The sequence below is a fragment of the Heterodontus francisci genome, chromosome 30 (assembly GCF_036365525.1).
Source record: "Heterodontus francisci isolate sHetFra1 chromosome 30, sHetFra1.hap1, whole genome shotgun sequence".
Lineage (NCBI taxonomy): Eukaryota > Metazoa > Chordata > Chondrichthyes > Heterodontiformes > Heterodontidae > Heterodontus > Heterodontus francisci.
Window position 1 is genome coordinate 14,983,126 of NC_090400.1, and position 24,230 is coordinate 15,007,355.

At 43.2% G+C, this 24,230-nt stretch overlaps 1 protein-coding gene across 9 annotated transcripts in view; it reads left to right on the forward strand.

Moving 5' to 3' along the window:
- The window catches only part of LOC137346590 (NADPH--cytochrome P450 reductase-like), a 105,219-nt gene that overhangs the window by 22,357 nt on the left and 58,632 nt on the right, over positions 1-24,230 (forward strand). For 6 of the 9 annotated variants that reach the window (XM_068010109.1, XM_068010113.1, XM_068010110.1 and 3 more), the window contains one exon: positions 1,285-1,500. In XM_068010109.1, the coding sequence (XP_067866210.1) occupies positions 1,304-1,500 (197 nt within the window). In that variant the 5' untranslated portion in view covers positions 1,285-1,303. The remainder of the gene's footprint in view (positions 1-1,284; positions 1,501-24,230) is intronic. The other 3 variants (XM_068010112.1, XM_068010114.1, XM_068010116.1) reach the window with 1 other exon arrangement.

A 24,230-nucleotide genomic window follows, 5' to 3' on the forward strand; every position in this document is an offset into this window, starting at 1 on the left:
TTTCAAATAACATCACTAAAACAGATGATCTGGTCATTATCATATTGCTGTTTATGGAAGATTGTTGTGCACAGATTGACTGCCACGTTTCCTACATTACATTGAGAAAAAGTACTTCATTGGCTGTAAAGTATTTTGGGTGGTATTGAGGTTATGACATGCACCATTTAATGCCAAACTGTGTCTTGCGACATCTCCTCTTGTGTGTGACTGTGTCCCTTGTAGGATTTGAGTTAGCAACTGGACTACTCCCAACAACATGCTGCAACTCAAAGGTGCAAAGTTGTTTCCTAAATTATAGCATTTATCAAGATTTGGCAATGTTTTGGGAATTCAAGTAGTACCGTTTTGTCTTGTGCACCATAAAGTTCAGTGTCTAAATTTTGTCCATGCAATGAAGATATAAAAACCTGTATGAAGAGAGTGGCTTTTACTCAAGGATTTAAAACCATTCGGAATATTGGATCTCAAACGGTTATTCATGGTCAAGATTTTTTGTGTTGGCTTTGAGTTAGGTCATTTCCCTATTTGGAGTGCCAAGTTGTTAGTGAAGTAAATCTGCTTTGAATTGTGGCATGGGTTCAACGCCCATCCCCCACCCCCAAAACACACAAGGATGCTAAGACACGTTAACCCCTGGATGCAAATTTACCAGTGTAATGCTGGTATTTTCACTTCTACAATTTTGAACATCAAAAATAACAAGGGAAAACATTGCAGGTGGGTGGATAGGCAGGATTCATTGTAACTGGAATCCCACAGATGGCATTTCATTTTCAGGAGTATTACATAAAATCTATAGCACAGAAGTAAGCCATTTGCCCCAAATGGTTCATGCTACTCACAAGCCTCCTCTCACCCTACTTCATCTAACTCTATCAGCATATCCTTCTATTCCTTTCTCCCTCATGTACTTATCTAGTGGCTCCTTAAATACATGCATGCTGTTCACCTCAACCACTAATTAGATCGCAAGTTCCACAATCTAACCACTGTTTGAGTAAAGAAGTTTCTCCTGAATTCTGTATTTTTTTTAATGACTATCTTGTGTTAATAACCCCTAGTTTTGGTCTCTCTGATAAGTGGAAATATTGTATTCCAGCTTCTGTGCCCTACCACCCCCACTCTTTCATCATCAAAACTTCTAGATTTTGTACAGCCTCCATTTATTGTTATGTTGCACAAATCTTTTGGCAATGAAAACAATTTTGGTAAAGGAAGCTTGGGAAAATTAAAAGCAGAAGTCAGCTTTTCCCAAAAGTGATAATTTATTTCTTGTTTTAGCAGCTTGTCAGTAAGGAGCATGGATTCTTCTGAAATGGAGTTTGGGGCGACAACAGCAGACACTGCTGCTGAGACTGCTGTGGTGGTGGAAGAAGAATCGTTCTTCAGTGTGTTGGACATCTTCCTATTCTCCCTTCTTGCTGGGTTTGCAATCTATTGGTTTGTCTTCAGAAAGAAAAAAGTGGAAATCCCAAACTACAAAACAATCCATCCACAGTAAGTGTTCAAACAAAAATTCCTGGTAAGTCTTCAGTGTGAACTAGTTGACGTCCATGGAGTTCTCCACAGGGAAAAAAAGAAAAACATGTCTCTTTCTGTAGTTTAGGTTCTTTCTGTCCCTGACAACTGTCTTGAGACTGAACCAGATTGTTTGCAACCTCGTGTCATATTGGACCCCACATATCACTCTGTCACCAATCCTTCCTATTTCCACCAAAGTAACATCGTCCCACTCTGCCCCTGCCTCAGCTTATCTGTTGAAACCCTGCTTTTGTTACGTCTAGATTTGACTATTCCAACATACTTGTGACCAACCTCCTGCCTTCCACCCTCCATAAACTTGAACTCATCCAAAGCTCTGCTGCCCATATCTTAACTCGCACCAGGTTTTGTTCACCCATCACCCTGTACTCGCTGACCTACATTGGCTACCAATTGAGCAAAGCTTAGAAATTAAAGTTCTCACCCTTGTTTTCAAATCCTTCCATGGCGCCTCCCCTCCATATCTCTCTAACCTCTTCCAGCCCGACAACCTTCAAGATATCATTGCTCCTCCAATTGCACATTACCAATTTTAATCACTCCACCATTTTTTTATTTGTTCATGGGCTATGGGCATTGCTAGCTAGGCCAGCATTTATTGTCCAACCCTAATGGCCCTTGAGAAGATGGTGGTGAGCAGCCTTCTTGAACCGCTGCAGTGTTTGAGGTGTAAGTACACTGTTAAGACCAACCATTCAAGACAAAGCCCCCAATCAAAATATATGATTCTGATTGCGGTGGGAGAAACACGCTGTCGATTCAGTCCCGTCCCGCCACGGATTGCCTAACATATCACTTTAAACTCTCTGAATTAAAGAAAACCAGTCAAATTGAACCATCTATTAACCCCCGAATGAAGCGAACCAAACCAGGTGTCTTTAGGTCAACAAATTTACGGTTTAATTAGAAAAACTAAAATCTTAAACACTACTAAGATATAAACAATTTTTTAAAAAGTAAATACAATAAAGTCTATTCAGATTTATGCTCCTGCCGAAGTGTAATCTTCCATTGTGGAACAATCCAGGTTTGCTTGAAGTCTTCGCAGCTGTCTGATGGGAATAAAAAAAAAAAGTTCAACTTCCGAAGCTTCAACTCTTCGTTCATCCAGCAATGACCACCATAGATCAACTACTCGCAAACACTTTTCAATGAATCAATTTGGCTTTAGTATTTTTGAGGGATAAAAGATAGTCACGGTCTAACTTCCCTTCCTTCAGTTTAAATTATCAGAGATCTCTATTCCGTTCATGCTGGTCCAGCGGTCTTTCTGTTAGAGCAGTCTGTCTCCACTGTAAGCCAGTTCAGAAGATAATTGCAACATTGTATCTCAATCCTCAGTCTCTGAGTGGCTGTATCCAGGGCAACCAGGATGCATTCTTTGAAGCTGGTTGGTTCTCTTGCCATATGGTTGTATCCAACGGCAACCAAAATGCATTTTCTTAGTAACTCCTGTTCTTAAAGCAGTACTGATCCTTTGCTGTCTTAGAGACACACCGCAGATTTAAAAGAAAAAGTAGGATCATAACACCCACAGTGCTATTAGGTTGGGAATTCCAGGAATTTGACCCAATGACAGTGAAGGAATGGCGATATAGTTACAAGTCAGGATGGTGTGTGGTTTGGAGGGGACCTTGCAGGTGGTCTCACTAATGCCTTGTACAGTTGCAGCAATACTTCCCTACTTTTATACTCTCTTCCTTTAGCAATAAATGCCAAAATTCCATTTGCCTTCCTTATTACCTGCTGCACCTGCATATGAGTTTTCTGCGATTTCATGCACGAGGCTACCCAGATCCCTCTGCACTGAAGCACTCTGAAGTTTCTCTCCATTTAGATGATAATTTGCTTTTTTTATTCTTCCGACCAAAATGGATGATCTCACACTTATCCACGTTAAACTCCATCTGCCAAATTTTGGCGCATTCACCTAACGTATCCATATCCATTTGTAAATTTCTTATTTCTTTATTGCAACTTACTATCCCACCTATTTTAGTGTCATCTGCAAATTTGGCTATAGTACCTTCTATCCCTGCATCCAAGTCATTAATATAGATTGTAAATAGTTGGGGCCCAAGGACCAAACCCTATAGCACCCCACTAGTTACATCTTACCAACCACAAAAGGACCCATTTATCCTGACTCTCTGTTTTCTGTTGGTTAGCCAATCCTCTATCCAAGCTAATAAATTGTCCCTAACCCCATGTGATCTTACCTTGTGTATTAACCTTTTGTGCGGCACCTTATCAAATGCCTTCTGGGAGTCCAGATATACTACATCTACAGGATCCCCATTATCCACTTTGCTTGTTACATCTTTGAAGAACTCTCGCAAATTAGTCAAACATGATTTACCCTTCATAAAACCATGCTGACTCTGATGGATTGCGTTTTGACTTTCTAAATGTCCTGTTATTACTTCCTTAATAATGGATTCTAACAATTTCCCAACGACAGATGTTAAACTAACTGGTCTATAGTTTCCTGCTTTCTGCTTCCCTCCATTTTTGAATAAGGTCGTTATATTAAAATTTTTCCAATCCATGGAACCTTTCCCGCATCCAGGGAATTTTGGAATATTCTAACCAATGGATCCACTATCTCTGCTACCACTTCCTTTAAGACCCTAGGATGCAGGCCATCAGGCCCTGGGGATTTGTCTGCCTTCAATCCCAATAGTTTGCTCAGTACCTTTTCCCTCGTGATGATTGTTCTAAGTTCCTCCTTTCTATAACCTCTGCATTACCTGTTACTGTTGGGATGGTACTAGTGTCCTCCACCGTGAAAACTGAGGCAAAATACTGATTTAGTGTCTCCGCCATTTTTGTGTTCCCCACTATTAACTCCCCAGTCACATCCTCCAAGGGACCAACGTTCACTTTAGCTACTCTCTTCCCTTTTATATACTTATAGAAGCTTTTGCTATCCGTTTTTATATTTTGCGCCAGGTTTCTTTCATAATTTACCGTGCATCTGCTGTCCTTGTCCTTCTAAGTGGTAGAGGTCGTGGGTTTGGAAGGTGCTGTTGAAGGAGCCTTGCTGAGTTGCTCTGGGTTGGTGGTGGCTGTGCCTTCAACTGGTGAGGTCCTAAGCTCTGGAATTGCCTCTTTTCCCTCTCCTTTAAGTTTCTTAATACCCACCACTTTGACCAAGTATTTGTTCAGTCGCCCTGGTATCTCTTTATGTGGCTTGGTGTCAGTTTTTTTTTACATAACCATCCTGTGAAGTGCCTTGGGACATTTTACTACATTAAAGATACCATATAAATAATTTTTTGTTATACTTGCTCTCTTTTCTATACCTTTTACACACTTCGCTTTATGGTTTGTATGTATTTATGTAACCTACTGTCCTCCTGTTCTGTAAATCTTGCCTGTATATAAGACCAGTCAGTCTTACGTCGGTAGTGGGCAAATTATTGGAGAGGATTCTGAGAGACAGGATTTATGATTATTTGGAAAAGCATGGTTTGATTAGAGACAGTCAGCATGGTTTTGTGAGGGGCAGGTCATGCCTCACGAGCCTTATTGAATCCTTTGAAGATGTGACAAAACACATTGATGAAGGAAGAGCAGTGGATGTGGTGTATATGGATTTTAGCAAGGCGTTTGATGAGGTTCCCCATGGTAGGCTCATTCAGAATGTAAGGAGGCATGGGATTCAGGGAAAGTTAGCTGTCTGGATACAAAATTGGCTGGCCCTTGGAAGTCAGAGGGTGGTAGTAGATGGAAAGTATTCAGCATGGAGCTCGGTGACCAGTGGTGTTCCACAAGGATCTGTTCTGGGACCTCTGCTCTTTGTGATTTTTATAAATGACTTGGATGAGGAAGTGGAAGGCTGGGTTAGCAAGTTTGCCGATGACACAAAGGTTGCTGGAGTTGTGGATAGTGTGGAAGGTTGTTGTAGGTTGCAGTGGGACATTGACAGGATGCAGAGCTGGGCTGAGAAGTGGCAGATGGAGTTCAACCTGGAACAGTGTGAAGTGATTCATTTTGGAAGGTCAAATTTGAATGTGGAATACAGGCTTAAAGACAGGATTCTTGGTAGTGTGGAGGAACAGAGGGATCTTGGGGTCCATGTCCATAGATCGCTCAAAGTTGCCACCCAAGTTGATAGGGTTGTTAAGAAGGCGTATGGTGTGTTGGCTTTCATTAACAGGGGGATTGAGTTTAAGAGCCGCGAGGTTATGCTGCAGCTCTATAAGGCACTGGTTCGACCACACTTGGAATATTGTGTTCAGTTTTGGTCGCCTCGTTATAGGAAGGATGTGGAAGCTTTAGAGAGGGTGCAGAGGAGATTTACCAGGATGCTGCCTGGACTGGAGGGCATGTCCTACGAAGAAAGGTTGAGGGAGCTAGGGCTTTTCTCATTGGAGCGAAGAAGGATGAGAGGTGACTTGATAGAGGGGTACAAGATGATGAGAGGCATAGATAGAGTGGATAGCCAGAGACTTTTTCCCATGGTGGAAAGGGCTATCACCAGGGGGCATAATTTTAAGGTGATTGGAGGAAGGTTTTGGGGAGATGTCAGAGTTAGGTTCTTTACACAGAGAGTGGTGGGTGCGTGGAATGCGCTGCCAGCGGTGGTAGTAGAAGCAGATACATTAGGGGCATTTAAGCGACACTTGGATAGGTACATGGATGATAGTAGAATGAAGGGTAGATAGTTTGTTTGATCTTAGAGTAGGTTAAAGGTTCGGCACAACATAGTGGGCCGAAGGGCCTGTACTGTGCTTTACTGTTCTATGTTCTATGTCTCCTGGTGTGACTTGTGTTCCGTTTACTGGTGCATTCCGTTGCTATCTTTATGTTTGTATGCAGTAGGATAGCAGCCCAACATACAAGTTAGTACAGGGATCGGAGGCTCAGACCCTTTCAACTGTTGTAACATCTATAGGTGAGAGAGAACTTGAGGCTGGGAGAGAGGGGTCCTGGGAGGTACCAGCAGAGGTTGCTAGGAGGGATTAGGCTGTTTGGAAATGTTGCAAGTAAGCTGGAGAGGTCTGGTGATTGGGATCTACCAAGACTTGAATGAGAAAGTTAGGACCTGGCAACACTTGAGTAGTGAGATGACTCAGTCCTGGCAAGGAAGCTTGGAGTCTCCTGCTTAAGCTAGTGAGGGGCAGGGCAGAAACAAAACAAAAGGAAGAGGAAACTGCCCAGAACCATAGTTATCTAAGAGGTGCCTCAAAAAGCAACATCAATCATTGCAAATTTGGAAAAAAAAATGAACTGGCTCATTTGGAACATAATGTAAATAGGAACAAGAGTGGACCACACAGCCCCTTGTGCCTCCTCTGCCATTTAGTAAGATCGTGACTGAACTTGTACACCGCTCCACTTTCCCAGTATACCCTTGATTCCCTTTGTGCCCAAAGATCTATCAACTTCTGTCTTGAATGTACTCAACGACTGGACATTCACAGCTCTGAGATGAATTCCAAAGATTCACAGCCCTCTTAATGAAGAAATTTCTTCATATCTCAGTCCTGAGGGAGTGCTGCACTGTCAGAGGTACCAAGAGGTAAAACTGTGACTCTATCTGCTTGCACGGCTGGATGTAAAAGATCCCATGGCACTATTTCGAAGAAGAGCAGAGGAGTTATCCCTGGTGTCTTGACCTATATTTATCCCTCAATCAATATCACAAAAAAAATTTATCTGGTCATTATCAGATTGCTATTTGTGGGAGTTTCCTGCATTAGAACAGTGACTACACTTCAAAAAGTGCTTCTTTGGCTGTAAAGCGCTTTGAGACGTCCAGTGGTCATGAAAGGCACTATATAAATGCAAGTGTTTTTTTTTAACTTCCTAAATGGCCGACACCTTATCCTGAGACTCTGACCCCTAGTTCTAGACTTTCCAGCCAATGGAAATATCATCCCAGCATCTACCCTGTCAACCCCCCTCATTATCTTGCATGTTTCAATGAAATGACCTTTCACTCTTCTAAACTCCAGAGAGTATAGGCTGATCTTACTTGATCTCTCCTCATAGGACAACCCTCTCATCCCCGAAATCAATCTAGTGACCCTTCCTTAGTATATCCTTCCTTAGGTAAGGAGACCAAAACTGTACATAACACTCCACGTGTGGGTCTCACCAAAGCCCTATATAATTGCAGCAAAACCTCCTCACTCTTGTACTGCACACCCCTTACAGTAAAGGCTAATATATCATTTGCCTTCCTAATTGCTTGCTGAAGCTGCAGGTTGATATTCTGATTCTTGTACAAGGACACCCTTTGAAATACTGACATTTACTGGTATCTCAACTTTAAAAAAAAAAAAAAAAAAATCTGCTTTTCCATTCTTCCAACCAGAGTGGATAATTTCGCACTTGTCCACCGTATATTCCATCAGACACCTTCTTGCCCAATCACTTAACTGGTCTATATCCCTTTGTAGCCTGTTTGTAACTTCTTCACAACTTACTTTCCCATCTATCTTTATATTGCCAACAAACTTGGATATATTACTCCCAGTCTCCTCATCCTTGTAGAATCATAGAATGGGTACAGCAAAGCAGGAGACTGTTTGGCCCCTCAAGTCTGTGCTAGCTCTCTGCGGGAATGGGAGGGTAACACAGAGCATGCACTTAGGCAGGGGCATGAAGGTTGCTGTTTTGGCTGACAGTTAAATAGCAATCATTCAGGTGAAGTATAGGCATTTGTGAATAGAACTATAACCACTGTGTCAATATCTTCAAGAGATGAAGCAGAGAGCCTAAAACTGTTGAGAGATAAGGGCGGGGGAGGATCCGAATTAATACAGCAAAGATAGATATTGCATTATTCTGGAACATTCCTTGGTAACAGATTTTGGAATCTATCTCAAGAAATGAGATAGATGAAATTGACATCATGAACTCAAACTTGCATGCTTTAATATTCAAAGAACAAAGAGAACCAAGAACAAAGAACAGTACAGCACAGGAACAGGCCATTTGGCCCTCCAAGCCTGCGCCGATCTTGATGCCTGTCTAAACTAAAACCTTCTGCACTTCTGGGGTCCGTATCCCTCTATTCCCATCCTATTCATGTATTTGTCAAGATGCCTCTTGAACGTTGCTATCGTACCTGCTTCCGCCACCTCCCCCAGCAGCAAGTTCCAGGCACTCGCCACCCTCAGTGTAAAAAAAAACTTGCCTCGCACATCCCCTCTAAACTTTGCCCCTGGTAACTGACTCTTCCACCCTGGGAAAAAGCTTCTGACTATCCACTCTGTCCGTGCCGCTCATAACTTTGTAAACCTCTATCATGTCGCCCCTCCATCTCCGTTGTTCCAGTGAAAACAATCCGAGTTTATCCAACCTCGCCTCATAGCTAATACCCTCCAGACCAGGCAACATCCTGGTAAACCTCTTCTGTACCCTCTCCAATGCCTCCACATCCTTCTGGTAGTGTGGCGACCAGAATTGTAAGCAATATTCCAAGTGTGGCCTAATTAAGGTTCTGTACAGCTGCAGCACGACTTGCTAATTTTTATACTCTATGCCCCGACAGATGAAGGCAAGCATGCCGTATGCCTTCTTGACTACCTTATCCACCTGCATTGCCACTTTCAGTGACCTGTGGACCTGTATGCCCAGATCTCTCTGCCTGTCAATACTCCTAAGGGTTCTGCCATTTACTGTATACTTCCCACCTGTATTAGATCTTCCAAAATGCATTACCTCACATTTGTCCGGATTAAACTCCATCTGCCATTTCTCCGCCCAAGTCTCCAACCGATCTATATCCTGCTGTACCCTCTGACAATCCTCATCACTATCCGCAACTCCACCAACCTTTGTGTCGTCCGCAAACTTACAAATCAGACCAGCTACATTTTCTTCCAAATCATTTATATATACTACAAACAGCAATGGTCCCTGCGGAACACCACTAGTCACGTCTCTCCATTCAGAAAAGCACCCTTCCACTGCTACCCTCTGTCTTCTATGACCGAGCCAGTTCTGTATCCATCTTGCTAGCTCACCTCTGATCCCGTGTGACTTCACCTTTTGTACCAGTCTGCCATAAGGGACCTCGTCAAAGGCTTTACTGAAGTCCATGTAGACAACATCCACTGCCCTTCCTTCAAGAATCATCTTCGTCACTTCCTCAAAAAACTCAATCAAGTTAGTGAGACACGACCTTCCCTTCACAAAACCATGCTGCCTCTCGCTAATAAGTCCATTTGTTTCCAAATGAGAGTAAATTCTGTCCTGAAGAATCCTCTCTAATAATTTCCCTACCACTGATGTAAGGCTCACCGGCCTGTAATTTCCTGGATTATCCTTGCTACCTTTCCCAAACAAAGGAACAACATTTCCTCTTGAAGCAACAAGTTAATTCCCCTTTTAACGTAATTTACATAATATACATCTTCGACATTCTAATCACTCTGCAAATTTTATTTTCTGAACTTTCCTTTAATTCATTTCAGGATCTTAAATTTGTGCCCTCGTTACTCTTGCTGATCAGATTATTTTAAATATTTTAAATAATCCGATCACTTAATGTAACTATTTTCGGTCACGTTTTAAACTTTTTTTTAGATTTAGTGGGGAAAAATATATTTTCATAAATGCTTCATCCCTATTAATATCCTAGTGAATGCACATTGTACATATTTTTGCCTTTAAATACTAAAATGGTACATAATACTCTCGAATGTGGTCTTACTAAATGCATAGATTTCACCATTTGCTTCATCCAACAATGTTTTTGAGATAAATCCCCACAAATTTCCACACTTGCCATGTGTAGTGCTGCCCAAGTACTCCCAATTTTTCCCTGGAGGAGTGAAAGTGTCAAATTGAGTGATAACAAATCACTCACCCTAATTACAAGTCGCGGGGAAAAGTGGCTCGTGATTTAGAATCTGACCATTCGGTAAAGGGTTTCGATTATTGAAATCTTTGTCTTCCTTGCATAAAAATTCGACTGTTCTGTTCATAACTGGGCAGAGGACAATCCAAGGTAATCAGAGAGCCAAAGAGGTTTCCACTAGTCTTCTAGAGGTTTGAATACTGAGAAACGAGATACATTTAAGCCTTGGAGAGCAAAGCTATCAGACTGATTCCTACCTTTAGAGGGATGAGTGGTGAGGAGTGACTAGAGAAACTTGAAATGTTTATAAAAAATTTTCAATGGTATACAATATAGTAAACGGTACAGGAAAGCCATGACTGTAGGACAGATTCAAACTGATAGTAAAACAAATTCAAGATTGATGTTCAGAAGTTTATTTTTGCGTATGCTTGAAATGGTCTTCAGGTCGGATAGCTGAGACAAAAGTCCTAGTTTGCTGTGATGGAGGCGGGGAACAGTGTGTTCTGAATAGATGAGCTAAGATGGGACATTCCACTTGCCTTATTCTTGTTTTGCCCTGTGACTTAATTTTTGGAGCATTCTTTTTACAGTTGGAAGGTTGATAAGAGAGATGGATTATTTTTTGAAAAAAGAATCCAAACAAAAAACTCTTACCTCAGGGCTAACTTCTGAGAAATCAAAATGAGTAATTGAAGATGTGTCTACTTGTAATCATGTTGCAGAAACCTATTGCTGGCAAATACCTGAAGGCAGTTTTTGCTACTCAAAAGCTGCAGAGGAATTATGTTCTAATGAGATTAGTAAGTTTCTGATTAGTAAGTTTGCGGACGACACAAAGGTTGGTGGAGTTGCGGATAGTGATGAGGGTTCTCAGAGGGTACAGCAGGCTATAGATCGGTTGGAGACTTGGGCGGAGAAATGGCAGATGGAGTTTAATCCGGACAAATGTGAGGTAATGCATTTTGGAAGATCTAATGTAGGTGGGAAGTATACAGTAAATGGCAGAACCCTTAGGAATATTGACAGGCAGAGAGATCTGGGCGTACAGGTCCACAGGTCACTGAAAGTGGCAACGCAGGTGGATAAGGTAGTTCAAGAAGGCATACGGCATGCTTGCCTTCATCTGTCGGGGCATAGAGTATAAAAATTGGCAAGTCATTTTGCAGCTGTACAGAACTTTAAGTTAAGCCACACTTGGAATATTGCGTGCAATTCTGGTCGCCACACTACCAGAAGGCCGTGGAGGCTTTGGAGAGGGTACAGAAGAGGTTTACCAGGATGTTGCCTGGTCTGGAGGGCATTAGCTATGAGAAGAGGTTGGATAAACTCTGATTGTTTTCACTGGAACGACGGAGGTGGAGGGGTGACATAGGTTTAAGGTGAGAGGGGTAAAGTTTAGAGGGGATGTGCGAGGCAAATTCTTTACACAGAGGGTGGTGAGCGCCTGGAGCTTGCTGCCGGGGGAGGTGGTGGAAGCAGGTATGATAATGACGTTTAAGAGGCATCTTGACAAATACATGAATAGAATGGGAATAGAGGGATACGGTCCTCGGAAATGCAGAAGGTTTTAGTTTAGGCAGGCATCAAGATCGGCGCAGGCTTGGAGGGCCGAATGGCCTGTTCCTGTGCTGTACTGTTCTTTGTTCTTTGAGATCATACTTCCTCTCATTCACTCCTTCCCTGCCAATGAATTTTGAGCTTCTCAAGGTGTTGGGAAATGGAACACTTTCCTCCACTTTTTCTAAAGCCAGATAGCAAGGTCAGGCATTTCCAAATGCACCAGTGTGATATATTTTCTGTTTCTAGTATAGACCACCTTGTAGTCTGTCTGACTGAGAGAACCAGCATGAGTTGTATCCGAGGTTCTGCATGGAGCCTTTTGACTTGGTTTGGAAATTGGTTGGGAGGTAGGGGACAGAAAAAAGCTAAAAGTTCGGCACTCAGGTTGGCAGGATGTGACACGTGGTGTTCCTAGGGATCTGATCTATTTTTCACCATATTAATGACTGGGATGCAGAAATAGAATGTTGTAGATCCAAGTTTGCAGGTGACAGTAAATGGTGCAGACGGGAGCAGAAAGTTACAATGGGACATACAGATTAAGTGAGTGGTCAAAACTATGGCACGTGGAATTTATTGTAAGCAAGGGCAAGGTCATCCATTTTGGACCCAAGATCGTTCAATCAGAGCATTTTCTAAATGGAGATATCCAAGGATCTGTAGAGGAGCAAAGATTTGGGAGTCCAAGTACACAAATCATATAAAGCTAGTAGATACAGAAAGCAATCAAAAAGGCTCATCGAATGTTGGCCTTTATCTTAAAGGGGCTGAATTACAAATGGGGAGAAGTTATACTTCAGTTGTATAAAGCTTTGGTCACACTCCATCTGGAGTCTGAACTGTCTTCAGTTTTGGACATTGCACCACATGATGGACATATTGGCCTTGGAGAGGGTGCATTGCTGATTCACCAGAATGATACAGGGGCTTATAGGGTTATATTATGAGGATAAGTTGTATGAACTTGGCCTGTATTTACCTTGAGTATAGAAGATTAAGAGGTGACCTAATTGGGATATTTAAGGTATTAAAAGGATTTGGTAGGGTAGATACAGAGAAACCATTTCCTCTAGTGGGGGAATTAAGAATAATGGGGCAGAATCTTAAAATTAGAGACGGATAATTTAAGAAGGAAGTCGAGCTTTACTTTCTTTTCCCCACACACAGGGTAGTAGAAATCTGGAATTCTTTTCCCCCAAAAGGCTATGGGTGCTGGCACAATTGGAGCTTTCAGGACTGAGATCGATAGATTTTTTTTCTGTTTGGTATGGGTATCAAGGGGTATGGAGCCATGGTGGGTAAGTGGAGTTGAGGTACAGATCAGCTATGCTCTGATTGAATTACAGGGCAGGCTTGAAGGGCTGAAAGGCCACTCGTGTTCCTATTTTTTTAGAACTAGATTAATGATATTGGTCCATGCTCTCTAGAAGCTGTGTTGAGACTATCCAAGTATGTTTCACACCAGACCTCAATAGCCAGCAGGCTTTCATTGTAACACTCTGGTATGGAACTCCATGATGAAAAGGCTTATGTCTAATCCACTGCACCATCCAGCTGCTCAGAAAATTCTGCTCATTAACTCAGACCTCAGCATTGCTGTGCTGAAGCCTCTTGCACTCCCTGATCACCCAGCAATGAGGAAATTGTCTTGTGGAGGAGGCAACTAGAACCTTTGGTAAATGTAGACCTTTGAGCTAAAGACTCTAATGCAGTTTCTGGTTCAAATTACCCCATTGCAATGCTCCCCTGTCCACTCTGGATTGAAACAAATCGTTTGCAACTTGTCTCCTGATTGCCAGGAATCTTTGTGAACTCTGGTTAAAAATAAGCTTGGAAGAGGGGGCTGCTGTTCATGTGCGACTTTGAGTTGGCTAATGTTTGATTAGAATGTCTGCATGTTCTTTGAAAAAATTCATCACTGTATGATTAGCTCAATAAGTACCATTTATAAAATGTAATTGAAAAACAATCCCTCTTAATTTTTGCATATAATTAGCAAAGACTGAGTACTTAGCACATTCAAGTGTGATGATGGTCACCTGATATTTTTGTTTCCTGTGATCGTTTGATGTGACATATCATTCATTGTGGCAGTGAAAAGAACAGTAGACATGTCATGAGTAGAAATCTTTTATGATGGATTAGGTAACCATAGCAGCAGGCTTCCCCTGAAACAGCTGCTTTTCGGCTCTGTTGTCTCCTCGAGAGGTCATTGGATGTGATGCGGCTGTTGCCAAGGGAAACGCAAGTGCAGAAGAGGGGCAGATTGCAGGAAGATTTCCTACACAGATGGACAGGGCTGTCGACAACTGTAGAAAATTGAATTATTTGTTAATGCAGTCACTCCAGTGTCAGCGGATCTTAAACAGGGGTGCGGTGACCGTGCAAATATGGATCACGTATCAGTTTGACTGGGGAGTTATCGAGGCTTTACTTTCTCGATGTTGTATTCAAGGATCTTGGTTGTGATGGGATGAACAATCTATATCAGAACACAAAAGTAGTATAAATACTGGGGAATTCTGCCTAATTTACATGATAGGCTGAGAAACCTGCAACTGGAACTATGGGCTGCATATTCTCTGTTCGCCGGCAGGAAGCAGACATAAGCAGGTCAGTGTTTTCTACTGTAGTGATACGATATAGCAAGACATCCTGCAGTTTGCTACCTTGTGTTAACTGTGTGCTAGTATATTTGAATGTTATCGGTTTAATTTTGTTTTATTCATGGAATGTGAATGTCGCTGGCAAGGCCAGTATTTGTTGCCCATCCCTAATTGCCCTTGAGAAAGATTTGGTGAGATGTCTTCTTACTGCTGCAGTCCATGTGGCGTAGATACACCCAAAGTGCTGTTCGGGCGCTAGGTCCAGGATTTTGACCTGGTGATATAGTTCCAAGTCAGGATGGTGTGTGGCTTGGAGGGGAACTTGCAGGTGGTGGTGTTCCCATACGCCTGCCGCCCTTTGTCCTTCTAGATGGTAGAGGTCACGGGCTTGGAAGGTGCCGTCGAAGGAGGCTTGGGGAATTGCTGTAGTGCATATGCATCTTGTAGATGGTGCATACTGCTGGCACTGTGCATCGGTAGTGGAGGGAGTGAATGGGGTGACAATTAAGCGGGCTGCTTTATCCTGAATGGCATCAAGCTTCTTGAGTGTTGGAGATGCCCTTATCAAAGCAAGTGGAGAGTATTCCATCACACTTCTGACTTGCCTCATAGGTGGTGAACAGGCTTTGGGGAGTCGGGAGGTGAGTTACACGCCCCAGAGTTCTGAGCTTCTGACCTGCTCTTGGTAACCCCCAGGATGTTGATGGTAGGGTTTTCAGTGATGCTAATGCCATTGAAGTCCAGGGGAGATGGTTAGATTTTCTTTTGTTGGAAATGGTCATTGCTTGCCACTTGTGTGGCATAAATGTTGCTTGTTACTCATCAGCCCAAGCCTGAATATTGTCCAGGTCTTGCTGCATATTGACATGGCCTGCTTCAGTATCTGAGAAGTTGCAAATGGTTTTCACTTGGCCTTGTCTCTAGATGCACATGAGGAGCACCTAACAAGGTAATTTTATTTTCTGTCTCCAGACAGTGTGCTGTTAGCTGATTTAACCACCAGGAACTGCCGTTTGGGTCTGGCCATGGAAGAATCAGCCCTCTGCTAGCCGCGGGACTTTCATGTTACATTTGCCCTATAAGCATTCAAATTGTAAAGTTGCATGGTTTTTTTTATTCGTTTCATGGGATGTGGCCGTCGCTGGCCAGGCGAGCGTTTATTGCCCATCCCTAATTGCCCTTGAGGTGGTGAGCTGCCTTTCTGAACTGCTGCAGTCCATGTGGGATTGGCACACCCACAGTGCTGTTGGGAAGGAATTTCCAGGATTTTGACGCAGCAACAGTGAAGGAATGGTGATATAGTTCCAAGTCAGAATGCTGTGTGGCTTGGAGGGGAACTTGCAGGTGGTGATGTTCCCATGCATCTGCTGCCCTTGTCCTTCGAGGTGGTAGAGGTTGCGGGTTTGGAAGGTGCTGCCTGAGTCGCCATGGTGCATTGCTGCAGTGCATCTTGTAGATGGTACACACTGCTGCCACTGTGTGTCGATGGTGGAGGGAGTGAATGTTTGTGAATGGGGTGCCAATCAAGCGGACTGCTTTGTCCTGGATGGTGTCAAGCTTCTTGAGTGTTGTTGGAGCTGCACCCATCCAGGCAAGTGGAGAGTATTCCATCACACTCCTGACTTGTGACTTGTGCAATATCTTGAGCAGCGGCATATGCACAAAATGGAGAATTGATCATTTTCAGGGAAAACCAAAGACTTGCAGGTTGATGGGTAAATTGGCTGTTATAAATTGCCCCTAGTATAGGTAGGTGGTAGGGGAATATAGGGGCAGGTGGGGATGTGGTATGAATATGGGATTAGTGTGGGATTAGTATAAATGGGTGGTTGCTGGACGGCACAGACTCGGTGGGCTGAAGGGCCTGTTTCAGTGCTGTATCTCTAAATAGAAATAAAATAAAAAAATAAAATAAAACTTTGTTACATAGAATTACATTCTGATAGTTCTTCAAGTGCTTTGATCATTCTGACTTGCTATGAATAGGAATTCATATATTGGGCATGCACAGCATGGGTTGGGTTGCTGCTATGTGCAGAAATACAATTCAACGTGGGCAACAAATTTGTAAGCAGCTGATCACGGTTCAACTGGATATCCTGCCGTGGTGCTGAGACGCACCAGGGAATTTTGTTTTAGTTTGACATTTTGTTTTAGTTTGACATTTCTCCAGTTCGGTTTCCAGGGTTTTGGCCTGGTACTGCTGAATAAACCTAAAAAACAGAGCTAAATGACTTTCTTCATGCAAGGAGCGTGACTTGAAATGCAGATGGCAAGCAGGCTACTAAAATGCTGAGCGAGTTGGAAGAACTGGCAGTGTAACTCCCATCTCAAGTGAAGAGAAGCCTCTCCAGTCGCTCGATTGTTAGCACAGCATTGTTCATCTCTGTACAACCATATTCTGCAAAGTAGCGACTGGTCAAGTAAATATCTACCTGCTTTTATATTTGGTGCATTTTTATTCTGAAGCAAAAAATGATGTCTTTAAGCCTTTAATTAGTTATTTTCTTGCAATAAATAATCCAGCCTCCAGGGTGCTCTGAGTGGCACTTGCATGGTTGCATGCTTTCTCTTAAGCTTCTGCACCACCTCCTCCCCCAGCTACACACAAAAAAGGTGCAGGTTCAGAACTCTTTTTAATATCACTTTTGTCATGTCCTGTGATTTTGCCAAATAAAATTGAGATGGTTGACCTCCAAAGAGTTTTGGGCCTCTTGTCCTTCTCCTCCTATCTAAAATTATATAAAGTGGTAATGGCAGAACCAAAACAGTTCAGTATGTTATTGTTAGTGTGCTTTTAAACGATGCCTTTTTTCCCCAACATTAAGTAACACCCCCACCCCCCGCACTTCTAATCAGGACCAAAACAATTGAATGCCATTTCAGAACGAGGAATAACATTTTACATTTGTGTAGGTGAGAGGAATTTTGAGATGCTCCCTGAACAGTTCTGCATGTACAGAAATGTGAAGTCAGCAATCAATTGAAGTACCCAGCAATATTCTAATGAATGACATGCTATGTAAATAAGATTTACTGACATATCCTAACTCTGCTGTTCTGCATCATGTGGAGATGAATTCACTAAAAAGCATAATCGGTGTCTCCTACATTAATTTCAGCATATCACTGCAGCTGCAGGAAACATGAGTTCAAGGTTGAACATTGTGGGGAATGAGTCATATTAATGAATTAGTATACAAGGGTAAATTATTCACAAACCGACAGCGAGAAGAGAAACATCTAGTCTCCTCAGAGATGCTAACAGGAGCTTGGTGTTCCGATTTAGGATTTATCCATCAACTAGATGACGGCCCTTTTCAAACCTTCCAGATATGCAGAAGTTAAATAGGTTAAAACAGCAAGGAAGAAACACAGGTGTAAAACGGAATGCGAGTTGTCTGGGCTTGGTTGGCCAGGTTGCTTAAAACAAAAAGCTCAGATGCTTTCAAAAGGAAACTAGACAAATACGTGAGAGAAAGGGGAATAAAAAGATATGCTGAAAGGCTGAGGTAAGGTTATGGAATGGGAATGTGTGGAGAGTAAACACCAGCACAGACTAGTTGGGCCTAATAGCCTGTTACTGTGCATTTATCGTATGCAATGCATAATGAAAACAGTGTTTCCCAGTTTTTGGGGGTGGTGGGGGGGGGGGGGGGGGAGGGTGTCAATGTTTTGGGTTCAGCCCTTATTCAAGACAAGCTCCAGGGTCACTTTTGTTTGGATTTTGTTCGATAGCAAAGGTTAGAAATGTTGTAGGTTTTGAACAAGTGAAGTGGGAGGCGGGGGGGGGGGGTGGGGGGGGGGGTGGAAAGAAGAACAAAAGGGAAGGTCTGTGATGGGGCAGAGGGCAGGAGAGATTAATTGACAAAGATGTCATGGAACTAAAAGCAAAGGGAGTGGTAATAGTTGTAATGAAAGACAAAGCATTTATCCAGAGAGAGTGTTAATGGCAGAATAACGAACAGCTCTGTCCGAAAGTAAAAACATGAAAACAAGTTTAAGACCAGCACATGGTTTAAGAAAAAAACAATCAAAATGGGGGTCATAGTCTGAAATTGAACTCATTGTGTTCAGAAGGCTATAAAGCACCTAATTAGAAGATGAGGTGCTGTTCTTCAAGCGTGCGTTCAGCTTCACTAGAACATTGCAAAGACAGAAATGTGAGCGTGAGAGCAAGGTGGTGAATTAAAATGACAAGCAACTGGAAGCTTGGGGTCATGCGCACCGAGCGGAGGTATTCCGCAAAGTGGTTACCCAATCTGCTTTTGGTCTTCCCAATGTAGAGGTGACTGCGTTGTGAGCAGCGAATACAGTATACTAAATTGAAAGTATTACAAGTAAATCGCTGCTTCACCTGGAAGGAGTGTTTGGGGTTTTGGATGGTAAGGAGAGAGAAGGTAAAAGGGCAGGTGGTTATACTTCCTGCGATTGAATGGGAAGGTGCCAGGGGAAGGGGGCAAGGTGTTGGGAGTGATGGAGGAGTAGACCAAGGTGTCGCAAAGGGAACGGTCCCTTCGAAATGTTGACGGGAGGGGAGGGGAAAGATGTGTTTGGTTGCATCATGCTAGAGATGGAGAAATGGCAGAGGATGAACGTTTGGATTTGCAGTTCCTCGACTTCTCCGTCTCCATTTCTGGGGATAGGCTGTCTATTAATCATTTTAGGCCCACTGACTCCCAAAGCTACCTCGGCTACACTTCCTCACACCCTGCCTTCTGTAAGCACTACATTCCATTCGCCCAGTTTCTCCATCTCTGTCGCATCTGTTCTCATGCAGCCTTCCACAACAGCGCTTCTGATGCGTCTTCCTTTTCCTTCAACCAAGGATCTCCCCGCCCCCGCCCCACTGTGGTTAGCAGGGCCCTTGATTGTGTTGGACCCATTTCCTGTACGTCTCTCACCCTTTCCTTTCCCTCCCAGAGCTGCAATAGAGTTCCCCTTGTTCTCACTTTCCACCCCACCAGCCTCCACATCCAAATGAAACAGCTATGGTTGACAAGGTGAGCGAAAATACAATAAAAGAGAGAGCATACAAAAGTGCAAAAAATCTTCTTGATCCAGGGAACTGGGAGAGATGTAACGTACAGAAAAGATATTAAGAGCTGAAAAAAGAATATGAAAAGAAACTTGATTGGTCACAAGATTAGCACAAGTTTTTACAATTATATTAGAAGAAAAGGGTAGGTTTGGGTAATAGCCCTTTTAAAAATGATGCAGGTAATGTTGGAAATTAAAATAAGGAAATGGCAGACTTAAATAATTACTTCTCTGTTAGTCTTCATAATAGAGGAAGAGGATTATATACCAGGAAAACTAATAAGGAGTCCAGGGCTGAACTCACCAAGAAAACTGCAGTGGAAAATAATGGCACTGAACACTGACAAATCCCCAGGACCTGATAGTTTCCACTCTAAAGTTTTAAAGGAAGTAGGTGAGGAAATTGCAGGTGCTTTAGCCATAAACTTCCAAAGTTCTCAGTTGAGTAATTGTCTCTGTAGATTGGGAATTGCAAATATTATGCCATTATTTAGGAAAAGTGAGAGAGACAAAGCAGGCAATTACAGACCTAATACTCTTAACATCTTCTGTTGGAAAGTTATTGGAATAATTAAGACAGTGAACACTTAACAGAAATTTGAGCCTGATTAGAGAGAGACAATGCGCCTTTGTAAAGTTTAGATAATGTCTAACAAACCTAATTGATTTTTTTGAACAACTAACTAAAGTGGTAGATGGAAATGTCTATAGATGTAGTTTATGTGGACTCCCAGAAGGCATTCTAAAACATTCCACATAAGAGGTTGTTGCTAAAATTAGAACTTATGGAATTGAAGACAAATTATTGACCTGGTTAGGAGATTGATTAGGCAGAAAGTAGGATAATGGATATTTACTCGAATTGGAAGGAAGTGACTAGTGGTGTCCCACAAGAATCGGTGCTGGGGCTTCAGCTATGCACTATACTTATTGGTCACTTGGATAACACAATAGAGAGCCAAAATAAAAACACAAAATGCTGGAAATACTCAGTAGATCTGGCAGCATCTGTGGAGGGGGAAACCAAGTTAATGTTTCAGGTCTGGGACCTTTCATCAGAACTTGGAAAAGTTAGAAATGTAACAGATTTTGAGCAAGTAAAAGTGGGGGAAGGATGGGAAGAACAGCAAAAGGGAGGGTCTGTGATAGTGATGGCCCAAAGATTGGTGGCATAGTAAATACTTACAGATGGGAGGATAAAATTACAGAGACAGTAATAGATTATGTGACTGGAGAAAACTGGCACATAAATTTCAACACCTGTAAGTCTGAGGTCATCTATTTTGTACCAAAATAGATCAGAATATTTTAATGGTGAAAAACATGTAGGGGCCCATGTACATAGATTACTAAAATGTACTAAGTACAAAAAAAATCAAAAATGCGAATGGAATGTGAGCCTTTATAACTAGAGGGCCAGAATATAAAGGGGTTAAAGTTTTGCCACAGCTGTACAAAGTCTTGGTGAGACCACATCGGGAGCACTGTATACAGTTCTAGGCACTGCACCTTAGAAAGGATATATTGGCCTTGGAAAAGGTTCACACAGATTTACCACAGTGCTAACAAGGCTCCATGAGCTAGACAATGAGGAGAGATTATGTACACTAGGATTATATTCTCTCGAATGTTAAGGGGTAATTTGATTGAGATTTTGAAAGGAATTGATAGAGAAAATCTTTCCGCGGGTGGAGGATTCTTGGACAAATCAGAGCCAGGCCTTTGAGAGAGAAGTTAGGAAGCACTTCTTCACACACAGTAAAAGATTTACAAATAGGTCTAAACCTGCAGCTCCCTGAGGAGAGGTGGGGGAAGAAATCTAAAACAAAGAATGCAACTAAAGGGTTGCTTGGGTCTGCAAAAAAAAAAAAAACCAACCCGAGCCCGACCGAACCATATCCGATCCAAGCCCAACCCGGCCAGAGTCCTTCCGTTTTTCCCATGTCCGACCTGATCTGACCATCAGTTAACTTACCTTCTATTTTTCACTGTTGCCGATCTGCACAAGTTTAAAATAACTGTAACAAAACCACTTTTCTAGTCCAAAAATTAAATCAACAGTGCTGGTCATGCAACGAGTGCATCTTGGTGGTGTACTGCTGATGTGTTGGCAACAGTTATGTTAGTTGAAACCGTTGTTTCCCCATGAACCTTTTTTTCCTGTCATCTTTGCTCTTAAACTGCCTTGCAATTGTGAAAAGATTTTTTTAAGTTTTTGTTGACCGATTGTTCAGTTATACGGGCATTATATATGCCCTCCCGCCATCTAGCTCCGTGGCAGGTCTCTGCCGCAGCCATCTTCCAGCACTCCCCCTGCTTCATAGTTGTCAGTTGGTGGCTTGTATGACAGGGTCAGGCACTCTAGTGCACTTACCTGTGATAGAGCATGTCCGACCAGAGCCTGAACGCCGGACCCGGAAGTGCAACCTGACCCGACACATGTCGTCGGATCCCGTCAGGTTCGGGTCAGGTAGCAGGCCTTTACTTGCAGCCACAACAAGCCCACATGGAGCTGGATGTTAAGAGCCTGCGTCACTCCCGCACAGCGGCTCATTTAAATAGCAGTGGCGGCCCGCCCCGTCCTCCTCACCCTCAATCACGACGATTGGTGGGTAATCCGATGCCAACAATGGTGTCAGCTGCCAGTGCATAGGCGCTGGCACCATTTATAAAGGGCAGCCAGCCCTGCCGGCATATTTACATTTTTAAAGATTACCCCCTACCCCCCCGCCCCTCCCATAATATATCAAATAAATTCTAACGCCCCTTTCCTACCACCCAATAACAATTACATTAGCTATTTGCCCTTCCCACCCCCCCCCCCAAAAACACTTGCCTTTTAAATCTGACCTTACCCCCCGTCACCCCCACCCCCGACTGTCAAAGTTTAAAGGTCACCCCTTCCCACCATCCCCTACAGTTATTACATTGATTTGACCCCGTTAACCCATTTCCCCCCCCCCTCCTCAGCACTGGAAATCTTAACTCACCACCACCCCCCCCCCCCACACCCACCAGTATCATGCCGGCTTTTGCCAGACAGGGAATTGAAGGTGCGGGAATGTCAGCCACTGCACTGAGGATCATGGCAGGCCTGGAAGATTGTGGGTAAGTTCAATTAAATTTATTCATGTCATTGATTTAAGTAGTAGATGCAGGTCCCGCCGCCCAGCGGCGGGGGGTCACCACTGATCCTCGCCACCACTGGGAGGAATCGGCTGGGCCTTCCCGCCATCTAGCTCCGTGGCAGGTCTCTGCCGCAGCCATCTTCCAGCACTCCCCCTGCTTCATAGTTGTCAGTTGGTGGCTTGTATGACAGGGTCAGGCACTCTAGTGCACTACCTAGAGTTGCACACAGTGCGTTCCATCCTGCATTCCAAGACATGCACACAGAGGCCTCCAACCCAAACAGCGGGGGGAGTGCGCGCACGCACAGAGCAGCATTTATTCTGTTCAATCAGCATATAATTATTGCACTAAGCTCTTGTTTTTTCAGTCAGCAGCCTTGGTTTAAGGTTGCTGTAAAGCACCTTTTCCGTGTCACACACAACAGTCAGTAGTGCATCTCTCAGACTGTGTCAAACCTAAATAGGAGAGTTTCAGAATGCTTAAAAAAAAAAAGTGACTCAGAGCCTAGCAGTGTGTTACGGCCAGGTGAGAAGGGGGTCTCAGGCTCCCCTTTCGCCCCTTCTCTCGTTTGACTGCAACAGGATTTATCCTTTTTTAACACAGCTCAGTGAACTCCTGCTCCTGTTCCTCTAAAGTGATTGCAATGGAACCAATCAGACAGGTTTTCTTGAGTCTAACCAAGAAAGATGTAAATTTATTACTCTGAGCGCTCTAACCCGGTTAAAAATGCTAAAAATATGCTACATATTCATGCACACATTCGCATGAGAGTTACACACACACAAATAGATTACAGAGGGTGGTCAGATTAAAGTCTGGGATTTAAATGCAGTTTGAGAGTTCAGTAGCCCTCGGCTGAAATTGTATTCCTGAAGTCCTCACTGGGTCACGTGCATGGTGGTGGGCTTGCTTTGCTCAGAGCTCCTGCAGGCAGAAGAGGGGCTTGATTCTTGTCCCCTGGTTGCTGGCTGTGGCGGTCTATAGGGTTGAAGCGGTTTCCAGTCACAGCCGGATCTTCTCTTGCTACTTTCTGGGGGGAGCGAGAGAGAGAGACCTGCTTCGGTGATAGCTTTTCAGTTACTCTCTCTGCTGTCCGTGTGATGAAGTTTACAGCTTCTCCAGAGCTGTGCAGGCACTCACATGACTCTGTCGAGCCCCTTTGTTTTTTAATGAGGTTGTTTTCCTTGAATCTTCTCTGAGATTCAGAGTGCTACATGCTTCAAGATGTCCAGTCACACTTTGGGGTCAGGGGAAGGGGTGGTCGTTGGCTCTTTCAAAGTCAATGGGTGTAGATGGCTATAGCGACCATGTTGATGAGGCCATTCTACGTAATTCAATCACCTGAGAGCCAGCTATTTGTTCTGGCGAGGCTGGGTGAGACTTTTCATCTCCAATTTTAATCTTCTGGTGTTTCAAATGTAATTTGCAGAGGCCATCTTGGCTGCCAGTTTTTTTTTAATAAGTTAACTTGTAGGATTTTTCCATTAAAATCTAATGTAAGGTTCCAACCGATGAAATTAACATTTCCC